This window comes from Ornithodoros turicata, chromosome 8 (genome assembly GCF_037126465.1).
Source record: "Ornithodoros turicata isolate Travis chromosome 8, ASM3712646v1, whole genome shotgun sequence".
In the NCBI taxonomy this organism is placed as follows: domain Eukaryota; kingdom Metazoa; phylum Arthropoda; class Arachnida; order Ixodida; family Argasidae; genus Ornithodoros; species Ornithodoros turicata.
In genome coordinates, this window is record NC_088208.1 from 18,671,470 (window position 1) to 18,684,898 (window position 13,429).

At 44.2% G+C, this 13,429-nt stretch overlaps 1 protein-coding gene across 1 annotated transcript in view; it reads right to left on the reverse strand.

The window, feature by feature from the left end:
- Window positions 1-9,695: 9,695 nt before the first annotated feature.
- The window catches only part of LOC135366026 (corticotropin-releasing factor receptor 1-like), a 248,136-nt gene continuing 244,402 nt past the window's right edge, over window positions 9,696-13,429 (reverse strand). Inside the window, exons 10-11 of the mRNA XM_064598679.1 lie at window positions 12,939-12,980; window positions 9,696-11,258 (exon numbers count right to left, since the gene is read on the reverse strand). Coding sequence (XP_064454749.1) covers window positions 10,971-11,258; window positions 12,939-12,980 — 330 coding nt within the window. The 3' untranslated portion in view covers window positions 9,696-10,970. The remainder of the gene's footprint in view (window positions 11,259-12,938; window positions 12,981-13,429) is intronic.

Genomic DNA, 13,429 nt, shown 5'->3' on the forward strand with positions numbered 1-13,429 from the left:
CCGAAGAGACGGTTTTCATGGCCGAGGAGAATAAGGGCAAGGGAGAAAGGATGGTTGTGTCACGGCTTACTAGATCAAAAGCGATTGCGTCTGCATGGATATTTCGTTTTCCCTCAGGAGCACCATCGATGAGAATTTCAAGTGTAGATTGATTCAAGTATGCAAGGAAACGTACGTAGAATAGAATAGAATAGAAATAGAAATAGAAAAAATGGAAACGTACGTGTTCAGTACTAGTCGTATATGTTGTATTACGTAGAAGTCATACCCGTGTATTCTCTTGTATTACGGGTGGAACAATATCGATGTTTACAGAGATATTAAACACATTATTTTCCAGTTTATGGTACTGACACGTTTTAAAAATATCGATAAATATAAGCATATTAACGGTAGATTTCTCACGGATATTGCTGATAAATAGACCTCTCCGTGTTTGTAAACAAATGACGTCACAATGTTCGACAGCGCCACCAGTTTGGTAGAGTTGAACTACGCTCGAAGCTGGGGGGGGGGGGGGGGGGCGAACAAGGTCGCGCACGAAAGCCACGGTCTTGAGAAGATTATGATGGACACTACCTTCGGTCCTACTTTTCTTTCAATAGGAGGCAGCGAACAAGTGCCTATTCGTGGAACCCAGCCCTCCCCTTCCGATTTGTTTCGGTTTCAGTCTGTCTACCAACGTCATGATGACGTTTCTCGGGTAGAGGTCTATCGCGTATATTTCTGCGGATAAAATATCGATGAAATATGCACATTTCACTCGCGGGTATTTATACGTATGTCGATAAAATGTAGATATTTATTGTGTGTACTTTAGTCCATCTTTATCGGCGATCTGTTTCAGATAACGATATTCATCGACGCTTAGATTCCGATATTTTTACACTTTTAAGTGCCATACTATCTCGATATAATAATAACAACAATAATAATAATGTTTTATTGGTGCCCAAAAACGGTCGTGATACCCTAATGTTGGCGCACACATCAACAACACATCTTGGAAAGCTGTACGTATCTTTCAAGTTTTACATGGTGGCATATATCGATAAATACCGATACCTGAAATACGTCATCTGAAATACCGATATCTGAAACACGTTCCTAAGCTGCCCAAGCAACACAATGTACCGAAAGCAGAGTGCAAGGAGGGTGGGTGGAAGGCCTTGAACAGACCCGTGAAGGTAAAGAACATTGATAAGACACATACCGTCCACACCTATTGCACTCGACTTTCAGTACATTGTGCTGCTTGGCAAGTGGGGGGTCGAGAACCACAGTTTGGAAACCACTGACGTTCTCCTTTCCATTTTCTTTTACGCAGACGGGCACAGTATTACCACTGCAGGCTGAAGGCGTGCTGTTGCATCGAAAAGAGTCATTTTTACTTTTTCAAAGAAAGGTTACACCAATCTTGGATAGTAACTAAGTTACTTCTAACTTGTAACTGTAACTAGTTAATTTTTGGGGTTAACTAGTTACAGTAACTAGTTACATATCGAGAAAAGTACCTTTTAACTGTAACTAGTTACTGTTTCTGTGAATGTAACTGCAAAATGTAACTAGTTACTCAAATTAATGTCGATCCTTTTTATGTACGTACACACGTCGTATTTTTCGCTGTGGGAGAGCCACATATTGACTTATACAGCTTCTGGTTAAGTACAATAGTACCTTTATCGCGCTTGAGTAAATGTAAATAAATGTACGTTTTTAACGATTGTATCACCCTCTCATGGTCATTTTTATAAAAAGTAACTGTAATGTAACTAAGTTACTTTCTCTCAGTCACTGTAACTGTAACTAGTTACTTGACCAAGAAAGTAACTATAACTGTAACTTAGTTACTTGACCAAGAAAGTAACTATAACTGTAACTTAGTTACTTAACCAAGAAAGTAACTACAACTGCAACTCAGTTACTTTTTAGAAGTAACTTACCCAAGACTGGGTTACACTTATGCTGGAAGGCGGGAGCTGAAGTAAAAAGGCTGGTCAGATGGGGATGCCATTAGGATACGCTGATACCGCGCTCTTGTCAATACACCAAGGCGTCGTTCAGAAAAACACACATTCACTCTACGTTCTATTATTATTATTATTATTTTTGCAATTAACTCTCACATTTACACAGAGAGTGACGATGGAAGAATGTGACAGAATGTGCACAATGATACCAAGCATTACACGCAGTAAAATAGCAGTTAGCCGACTTTAAATACTTATTTATCTCTTGCTTTCTTATTCTCTTGTCTAATACGGTTTCTGTAAATATTGTTATCTCTCACTAATCATTGTGGAAATGCAATGCTATTCCATAGTGGAGGTGGTGGTGGTGGTGGTGGTCCTAATGGAAGAGCTCGCCGTTGTTGGCCTCACAGAGAAGCGTGGGCAACGTCACGACTAATGCCCTGGGGAATATGCGTCCCGGGCGGACTTCTAAGGTAACTGTGCCGACATAACGTCTGAAAGTGTCTGAGGATAACCCAGGAAAAAACCCCAGACAGCACCGCCGGCACCGGGGGTCGTACCCGTATACCTCCCTATTCTATTCCATATTCCATGCTATATTCCATAAATTATGTTACACACTCCACATTGACCATTACTAATCGAGTCAGTGTTCATAACACTGCTTCCTTCTAAGGGACCGTATTACAAGTACAACCTCGCAGTCCCGATAGACGAGTTCAGAAATTCCCAGTGCTCTTTGCGCACGCATTGCATCCTGGGAGTTTACTGAGTGGGGGGGACGAAGAGTAATCCGTCACGTTTCGCTTTCGCTGACCTTGACAAGTCGTGGACAATGGACCAGTAGGGAAGAAATCGGAACAGTTTGGAGGTCACCCGTTTCTTTCGTATTAGTAAACTCCCACAGTTCAAAGCGAGGCTATAAGCACTCTGGGATTCTCTGAACTCGTCTATTAATAGATGTACTGTCGTGCTCGTTAAATAAAGAAATAAGCTATTTCGCTATTGCGAACCTTGTGCCTCAACCGCGGATGACCTTCGTTGGGAACATCCAGAACATCCTTGGACGAGACTGCATGCCGATTTTGCGGAGTACGACAAGAAATACTTCCTAGTGGTTATAGATGCTCACAGCAAGTGGCCGGAAGTTGTCCAAGTACACCGTGAGACTGTGACCTATACCATGAAGGCCTTCCAAGAAATCTTCCTGCGGCAGGGTACCCCTGAGCAGTTGGTGACCGATAATGGCCCACCGTTCACCAGTGCTGATTTCAAATCCTTCTTGGAGCTACGTGGAATCCGTCACATTCTTACACCATCCTATCATCCCAAGTCCAACGGACGAGCTGAAAACTTCGTAAGGCCCTTGAAGCAAGCCCAGAGCTGTACGTAACGCGTTACAAGGAACGCGTTACTCGGTAACGCGTTACTGTTTTTGTAACTAAGTAACGACTTAGTTACTTGCTAAAATATATAACTAGGAACGTACTTAGTTACAAAAATTGGTAACGCGTTACTGCGAGTTACTCGTTCCTTTTCTTTTCCTTTTTGCTCAGTGTCACCAACCACGGCCGCCAGTTGTGGTTTTTCCCGCGCTCATGGCGGTATTCCACGAGTCTCAAGCATGCGGAAAAATCTCCAGCGAAGAGAAAAGGATACCAGAGAGCAACGCCCTTCTCATTGCTCTACTGGTGTCCACAGTGTTTCAGCACACTCAGTGTGTTCCTTCTTTCAAGTATTCACTGAGCTCAGGGCGTCTAGTGCTTTATCTCTCTATCCCGTACTCGGGAACTCATGTCAATGATCATGTGAAGGCCTCCTTGTGAATGAACTCCGTTTTTTTTTCTCCTGAAAATCCCTCTTACGTATCATCGCCTCCAACTCTGTTCTTCGTATGGTGTACATTTAGCCTTGGGCTTTATTTGATGCAAGCCCGAGTCGACAGTATACATGAGACAATACAACGTACAAGACAACATATGTAGGCGATATACTAGATAGGCGATGCTTTCGTATTACTGCTGTCTGGTATGCAAATGTAACGTATAGAAGTAACTCGTTACTTCCAAGTAACGAGAACGCGTTCCTTTTATTTGTGAGTAACGGGTAACGTATTTAGTTCCTTTTTTTGGGTAACGTGTACAGCTCTGACTGCAAGCCTTACGTCGTGCTCAAGCTGGGAAGGAGGAGGAGCCTGTTGGAACGTTTCTCTCGCGAAATAGAGTGCTATTTCGTTTCAAATTATTTCACGGAGGACTTACTGCTACGAAGCTTTGCAGTATGGCCACAGTGAAAATACTCGCGTGCGCGCTTTCCCACTCTCCTATTTCTACGCCACACTTTATAGCGCCGACGACCTACAAAAGTTCAAGAGAGCTCTCTGGGCGAGCTTTCCGGAGTTTATAAATGACCAAAGGTAACCTAATCTTTTCTAACCCTATTTTCCCTCACGAATGCACCGCAGCACGCCCAATTCTTTTTTTTATATTTTTTATGTGCAGCATCTCTGCAGAACTTTTTAGCATGCACGAGCAAGTCCCAGTTGTTTACATTGAACAGGTGTTCATTGAAGGTGTTCCGCATTCGGATACAAGAAGTATGAACAAACCACCCAGATGGTTGGTAGACAGTTATAGTTCACAATTTCTTTTTTTTCGTTTCTTTTTTTTTTTTAAAGCGAAGCATTGCGCGTAACATATTCCATAAAAACATGTTATTCATTTGCACGGTAATGCACGCATAAAAAGCAATCTCCCTTTGCGTCGTTACCGCGGTATGCACAAAGGATATCTTCTGCCGGTGTAAAGTGATCTACATCCGCAGTTATATTTAATTACTGTACACACAAAGACATATGTTGTCCTTACAGCCTTCCGTGTGCACCAGAAGAGCAGGGTTTGATCAGAACACATAAGAAATTGCATATTAAGTATTAGAACACATTAGAGCAATGCTTCTTAAAGATCGTGCATACTACACTTCGGAGCACAGCGTGCGAATACGTTGTCCAATGTTGCGCAACGAGAGGAAGTTCATGTCACAAGGCCATCCATTCTACACCATATATTTATTACAGATCCCGCAATGCACCGCGCAGGAACCGCCCACATTGGTGACACAATGTACATGATGACGATGGCGCTGCTGATCATGACAGAAACGAGAAAAATGTGAGGACGGCACACTTCAGATACCTTCGTCTCCGTTCTTCATTATTTCTATGATTCGAAAAGTACACAACAACAACAACAACAACAACAACGCTAAACTGCTACTTACAGATGACGTCGTTACCCTGCTTCGCATGACGTCATCACTTTTAGTACGAGAAGGTGCTCCACGGTGTGGATGGGAAGAATCGTGTGATCCGTTCACGGAAATGTGCATCTGGGAACCACTTTGTCATTTGTTGAGAACGGGTGCGACGTGCTTACGGTCTTTTCACCAATAGACGACTTCAGAAAATCCCAGTGCTCTTTGCGCACGCATTGCATCCTGGGAGTTTACTGAGCGGGGGAACGAATAATAATCCTTCACATTTCGCTTACCTTGACAAGTAGTGAACAATGGACCGGTAGGAGAGAAATCGGAACAGTTTGGAGGCCATCCGTTTGTTTCGTATTAGTAAACTCCCACAGTTCAAGGCGGCGCTAAGCACTCTGGGATTTTTTCTGAACTCGTCTATTCTGGCAGTGACCGTCGTACATCTTAACTTCTTTTTTTTTTTTGCATCTTAACTTTCGGCCTTCATCATTCCAACATCGATTGCCCCGTCAAGTCACGCCGTGTGACTCTTTGTATCGGTTTTCCTGTCACTCGTGTGATTAAATAAATAAATTAAAATAAAGAAATTCAGTTGGATTCTCAAGACATGGAGGTGTCGTCCACAGCTACCGTTTAATATTTATTGGTCGGTGCAGTTTAATACCACTGTCACACGGGCAGTCTTCAGCGACCATTGAGATCAATGACCATTGAAAATGCAGGCAGCACCATCTAGCGTGTAATGTGTCAACCTATCAGAAAACATTGGATCCAACGCTCGTTGAGAAGTTGATGCGTGACACGGTTGGTGGCGCTCCGCGCATTTTCAATGGTCGTTGGTTTCAATGGTCATTGAAGGCTGCCCGTGTGACAGGGTTATAAGACCTGCTCCATTAACGTTAAAGTTACTTCCGTGAAAAAGATAGTTCTTCTACAAAGGGCAGAGTGGTACCGCTCAAACGAACAACTGCATACGTCGTGCAAATCTTCCAAATAACAGAAAGAAGTACGTGTGAAATACAACAGCAGGAAAACCGTCGCTCATCCTGGCAATTGCCTTGCTGTCGCCGTTCCATTTACACGAGCATCTGCAACGAAACTGCGACACAGACACATTCAACACCGCCTTTGTCTCTCCCTCCCCCACCTCTCTCTCTTTCTTTATCCAGCCTCGTTGCCGGGAACTGACAACGTACAAGAGTATAGACAAAGGGAAGGCACAGGCCTTGAGTCGCACGTAGTGGCACAAGACGGCACAAGAGAGGACATAAAACAAAATGAGCGTTACTTCATATTCTGATCCGCATAAACCTATCGCGTACATACATGCTGTACACACGTTTAATCCGTGCATGCGCTGCATGTGTATCCAGTGCGGTTATACAACTAGTCGCTTCGTATTTGATTCGATTTTTATAATTATTATTTATAATTATAATAACTCGCTTCCTATTTATTTTGGCTACGTATCAATTCTGTTCGACTTTAAAATAATTACTCGCACATGCCTACAGTCACCCCTTTCTGCTACGCATACAAAAAGAAAACATACTCAAAAGTGATCGATGATTCCCCTTTCGGCGCCATTAAATGACGATGAGCGCGTCACAACAGTAGCGGAACCTATGGATAAGTTCTGCCTCGACGACACGTTTGGCAACGCAGGCCGGGGACGGCATGCAAGAGGGCCCTTGGCACCTTGAACAGGAACAGCATGTCACGATAAAGCAGTAACAAGACGCGTATATGGCATACTTTACCTCTTTTTCTATCACAACGAATCACCCCATATAGTACGCTCTTCTTCTAGGTTACGACCGGACATTTTCTCTGAGAGCAGCAACGGCAAAGCAGCCGTATTCGATGTGCTTGCAACGTACGTGATGCACTGTACCTGTACTCGGCTGCTGCCTACGCCTTCAGGCTAACGTCATCTTTTACTGCCTCCATTTTTACTGTGTCACGTATTTTAGTACGGAAAGGACCTTCGGGACAGTATAGACGGCAGTCTGGATTTTCCGCACGTAGGCTTCCATATACGCAAAAGCAGAAGAAGAAGACATCCGTTGTCTAATGCGCTTCTCTTTGCTTTATCGCGTTAGTGTCTGACATGTAACTATACAGGGTGCCTTTTTTTTTTCGATACAGATTTTTCATTAAAAAACTATAAGGGCTATAGACATCCTGTGTTCACTTCTATCATCTCTGGGCCGACGGACGTCCTTGGACATCTGTTGCTCAATCGTCGAAGGACTAATTACCTAAAAATCGTTAATGAACTTTTTAATTATGAAAGCTACGAAGTTGTCTCAATGAAAACATCCGTTCTTTTCGGTCACCTGACATCGTAGCCGTTTTGACAAAAATCCGTTCGGTAGATCGTCCGCAAAAAAATCGTGAAGGAACACCATTTTTTCTTTATTTTGTTCATTGCGCATCTTCGGAGACGCCTTTTTCCTTCACCCCCAATGTGAGAGGGTGAAGGAGGAAAGAAAGAAGGTGAAAGAAAATCTGTATAAAAAAAAAAGCCCTGCATGTAACTGAGTGTAGACCTATAACTTGATCGAATAGAAATTACCGTACGAATTGCGTGGCCAGTTGGGCCATATGAGGATAAGGGCGCTATAGACTGATTTGGATGGAAAAGAAAAGTAGTGCGATAGTAGATGATTTCAAACACACGACTACCAGTGGCTGCTGTTCGGCCTATGACGAATCGTCTCCATATAGTTATAGTCGCCGAGAGCACGTCGTGATTGGTAGACTCTTAATGACTATGCCACGCCGTTCAAATGCGAAAGTACGGCTCCCGCCGTCGTTGAAATAACTATGCCTGGCAGGAGCAGAGCCGTCACGAGGAGAGTTTGTACCCAGGGCAGGGTACATCTGAACCTCTCCCACTGCCGTCAGAAGCCCCGTAAACAAAGAAAAGAAAACGCTTATTTGCACTGCCGAGAACGTATTTCAAATTCTCTCTGAATTTACGTTCTCGGCAGTACAAGTCAGCGTTTTCTTTTCTTTGTTGATTCTTTATGAATGATTTATTTATTCTTATTTTTATCTTTGTTTATTGTTTGTGAATTCTCTTCATTCCCGTTTATACCGCCCAATCAACCTGCCAGGGCTTGCCGTTGGGCGCCCCTCTCTGGCGACTGCCCCCCCCCCCCCCACCGTCGCTACGGCTCTGGGCAGGGGCATTGGATGGGCAAGGGCAAGGGCAGTCGGATGCGTACCTCATCTCTCCTCATTGGCTCGCGTGACGCTTTCGTGACGTGTCTCGCGTTCCTCTCCCACACCTGCTCGGCGCGCATTTTCCGCAGCAGAATTCAATGAAACCAGGCGCCAAGGGAACGCCCACGTGTCCTCAACGTGACGTCGCAAGTACGTCATTCGGCGCGCGAATTTCAAAACGTGTTGGTGATCTGTAGTGCCGATAATAAATGATACAGCTTGGGTCGGAGGAAAGTGAAGGAGGAATTCGATAGGATCCGGGAATAAGGCCTACGGAGTGGGGATCTAATATAATAAACTAATGTCTATACGGAATGGGGAGCGACAGGACTTTTGTTCACTCTAGATGCCGTTGATGGAACGGACACAGTTCGTAGCTTAATGAGGTTGCTGCCAGTTTAAACTTGTCGTGGTGGTGGTGAAAAAGGCTAAACCTGTTCCAGTGTACGCGCATATCATAAAACCAATAGAATTCATCACTCGTGACACTTGCTTTCCCTTACCTCCCCCTCATCTTCTGACTCTCTCGTGATTGACAATCTTGCTCACAGTAGAACAGAATATACACTTGGCAGTGCTAGCACTAATGAAATGTAAAATGTCGTTCAACAGAACATTCTAGTTTTTGAGATAAAAAAGTAAAGAAGAAAAGGAACGCCTTGTCCTTATTTGATTTCGGTATTATCGCGACGAGCTAATGGCTCCCATAGCCGTTTTTTGGGATAGTTGGGCCATTGGGTGGAGCCTATTTAAATCCCCGTCATTTGACGTCACGTGGAGGGCGGCGCGAAGACCTGAACCGCCATTTCGGAGCAGATCTATCCTTCGAAATCACCTCGGCTTGGCTTGCATTCCGGCCAGTTGGGCGGCGCGATGAACGGCCATCCGACTATCCGTGCCGTCAGACTCTGACGTATCGGAGAGTACCCATATCCGGGAGGCAAAATACCAAAGAATGACGAAACTCTGCCAACAAAACGGCTCTTACTTGCACCTTGGCAGACGTCAGAAAAATGTATGACTCAGATAAATAATTGTTAACGGATCGTTTTGAGACATTAAAAAGCCCAAAAGCAATCAGCAAGCTTTGTTTCCGTGGATTGTTTTGATTGCTTAGCAGGACAAAGAAAATAAAAATAAATAAAGAACGAGTGCTACTGAGTGTGACGTGACGGTGGCGAAAGCACTTGGCTATAAAATACACTTATAAATAATTACCTGCAAGTTAAATTGAAATATTTTACTCGGCAACTTCGAGCACGTTAACAAAACACGTGACAACGTTGTATTAGCTTTGGTGTGGATGAAGACCGTTTCAAGAACGTATAGGGGTGGCTCAACTCGTTTAACTGTAAGGGCTACAACATCAATATCCAGCCTTTCAACAAAGAACCAGTCACCGTCCACAAAGAAAGGAATGTTATGACATTTCCTCCGAAGTCTGAGGTCGACTCTGTCCTTCTCCGTGCGTGATCTACGCCTTTGCTTTCCTAGGGACAAAAATAATTACGACGGAGATCCGTGCAGCGTCCTTCGTTTCCATGGCAATGTGTATTCTAAAGCTGGAACCGCATGGGGTGTATTTCAGCGCGTAAAACCGCGAGCGCGTACAACGCACCGGCGAAAACACGCGGGCCAAACCGCATGAACCAAGTGCACGTGCGCGAAACGGGGAAATCGCCGAGAGAAAAAAATCACGCAGTGTTGCCAGTTCATGTGCAATGTGCACCAACGCGAAACATATTAGAACGCACACATAAAACATATTTACATTTATTTGCTACAGGAATGAGATTTCGGTGCGAGAAGAACCGATTCGGAAGCAAGAACTGGTTCAGCAGAGTGCGCACACAGTGCGGCTATCACGGAACGCTGAGCAATCAAGTGTTGTTTAAATTTCTTCCAATTTAAATTTAAATTTTAGTTTTAAATTGGCCATCTTCAATACGTTTCTCTATTATTTACTTCTTAATATTCCAACACGAGGGACCTACCCTCTACCTTTCGTTATCTTCAAGTATGACACGGGGTTTTTGAGAGCCTTTCCGTGACAACCAAGCAACAGGTGGATGCAGCGTCAAAATAAAAACACAGCGGTTTCCGTGGGTTTCGGAATGCGCCGTCCGCGTGAAATATCAAGGGGTTGCTGACGCGCTCGAGCGCGCGCTAGAAACCGGTTCTCCGCGCGAAATTTTGCGCCCGGCGTATTACGACGCGTTTTTTCGCGCTGAAATACGCGCCAGGCGGTTCCAGCTTTAGAGGGCACGCCGACGTCTCATTGTACATTGTACGTAACGTTGATGATGCGTTCCTACACGACTGCACTTTCTATAGAGAACAAGGGCTCCTGGACTTGAGGATCAAGGATGATGGTCACGTTCGAGACATGCTCTGAAACTCTCCACGACACCCCAGCTCTGGGCACTTCCGTGACACGGACACGTGAGCGGCGTTCACGCCGGTGGCGCTGCTAGCTCTATACGTTTCACACGTGCTGGAGGACTAGAAGTAACAATGCCGATCCCACTTTGCGCCGGCGCTTATGTGAGTCTGCTGTGGACCGATCGCGGACAGCGCTTCCACCTCCACTTCCGAATAGCGTCTGGATGGCGAGTAGACCTTACACTTCAATGGCGCCACCTTGTGGTGAGAGTGGTTGCCATCCGGAGCGTAAGACGACGGTTCCAGATAGGTGGAGTAGCTCTGAGACAGTCCGCGCCCACGGGAATAGCGATTGGGGTTTCGCCGAATCTGTGCCTGCACGTAGGCGTTTCTCACCACCGTTTGCACCTGGAAGTATAGTGTTGGGTGGGACGACGGGAGGTTGGGCAGGGGATGGGTTATAGAGAGCGAAAATTCCACGCTCTTAAAAATGAACTTCACCGCATAGCACGCTCCTAGCCAACCATAATCTCGAATGATATCGTTATTTGCAGTGATTTGTTGAAAACGGGAGGCGTACGCATTTTCTGTGACACTTATGCTGTTCATAATTGTCACAAAAAGGCGTACGCCTCCCGTTTTCATCAAATCAGGGCAGATAACGGTGTCATTAGAGATTATGGTTGGCTGGGAGCGTGCTTTGCAGTGAAGTTCATTTCTAAGAGAGCACGTTATCAAGCTGTGGAAATATACAGGGTGTTTCAGTTAGATCTCCGGGCTAAATTATTCGCGGACCGGTGCACCAATCAAAGAACTTTCTCTTTTAGAAGTATCTGTCCCATACCGCCTACAAGCTGAGCACCGTGTGAATGAGTGGGAGGAGCTTATTATTTAAATCGAAATTCAAATTAGTTTCGTGAAAAAATGTAACTTCTAAAGCAGGGCGCCGTTGCCATTAAAATGTGTACTACCCCTTTTAGGACTTTCAGTGGACACCTTTAGAGAAAAATCTGCCACCGAAGCGGGTCAATTGTTGCAGTAATTAATTGGTTTCGGTTTGCATAGTTTTGTCACGGCTTATCGCGGTGAAGCGCAAAAGCACACTCTTCCACTCCCTTATCCACCAATGGATGAATACGCCCTTACACCAATGAATTGCGCCAATGAATTACGTCCTTTTGCGCTTTGCCGTGACAAAAATATGTAAACCGAAACCAATTAATTACTACAACAAATGACCCGCTTGGGTGGCGCATTTTTCTCTAAAAGTTGTCCACTGAAGGTCCCAGAAGGGCTGGTACCATTTTAATGCCGACGGCGCCCTGCTTTAGAAGTTATGTTTTTTCACGAAACTCATTTGAATTTGTATTCAAATAATGAGCGCCTCCCACTCATTCACACGGTTCGCAGCTTGTAGGTGGTATCAGACAGATACTTGTAAAAAAGAAAGTTATTCGATTGCGAATTATCTAGCACGGGGATTTAACTGAAACACCTCGTATGTGAGGCAAACCGAAGTGAAATCTTCGAGATCATCACTAGATTTATTGCGCGAAAGCAAGGGTCAGTAACCTTCATGATTCTTTCTTTTGGATTGTACGATGAAGAATCGTTAAAGTGCCACTATGGAATAAAAAATGCTATTTATTTTGTTTCGCATAGTAAATCGAGCGCGCGTAAAAACTCGGTACGCGCGATAAAAGCCGCACCAGTAAGCATTGCACGTTGCAACGAATTGTTCCACTGGGTTTACAATCAACAAACTGTTACACTGCGCCGCCAACTTTGAGACTTGTGTGTCTGTTTTCGTAGATCCTAGGCTCGGAGAGATTTTAGTAATATGAAATAAACTGCATGTCAGCTGCTTTGTGGTACCTTTCATGTTGGCGTTAGATGTGAGAGTCACGGATGTGCTGCAGTGAAAGCAACTATACAAGAACATGAGTGAGGGTCACAAAAAAAAAATTGTTCATTTAAAACGTAAGCTGGTGCTTACAACCGTTGATTGTAAACACTGGTTCAGATACGTAGTTTGCGAATGAGGAAAAGAAAAAAAAAGTAAGCGAACGAAGACATATTTTCACTTACCTCCGAGTTGACGAAGCAGTACAAAACAGATACCGACAGGCCCTGCAAAAGAAATTATTCGTATTAATAATACTAGAGCACGCATAAACTGATTATGTTCTTTAAGAGACGAAAATAGAGTGTATTATTAATTAATATTATTACCCTTATTAATATTAATATTAATTTATTAATATTACTTATACTTAATACTTATTAATATTAATATTAATAAGTGTATTAATAAGTATTTTTTATTCCCTGTTAGCAACCGCGATGTGACTATCGGCTACAATAAGTGGCGCATACTAGCCGTGGACAGATCGGGAGAGAACAGTAGAAAGGAGCGATCGAGAACGATTTCAGTACACGTCATGGGCCGACTTCAGAGGGGATTCGAACCCGACACCTCCGAGTCTTTGACGTTGACCTTGGAGCTACAACCAGCGAGTGAATGCTGTACCCGCTCGCTCATGCGGCTGTTTTCTTTTGCCAATATTGACAAGTTTGTT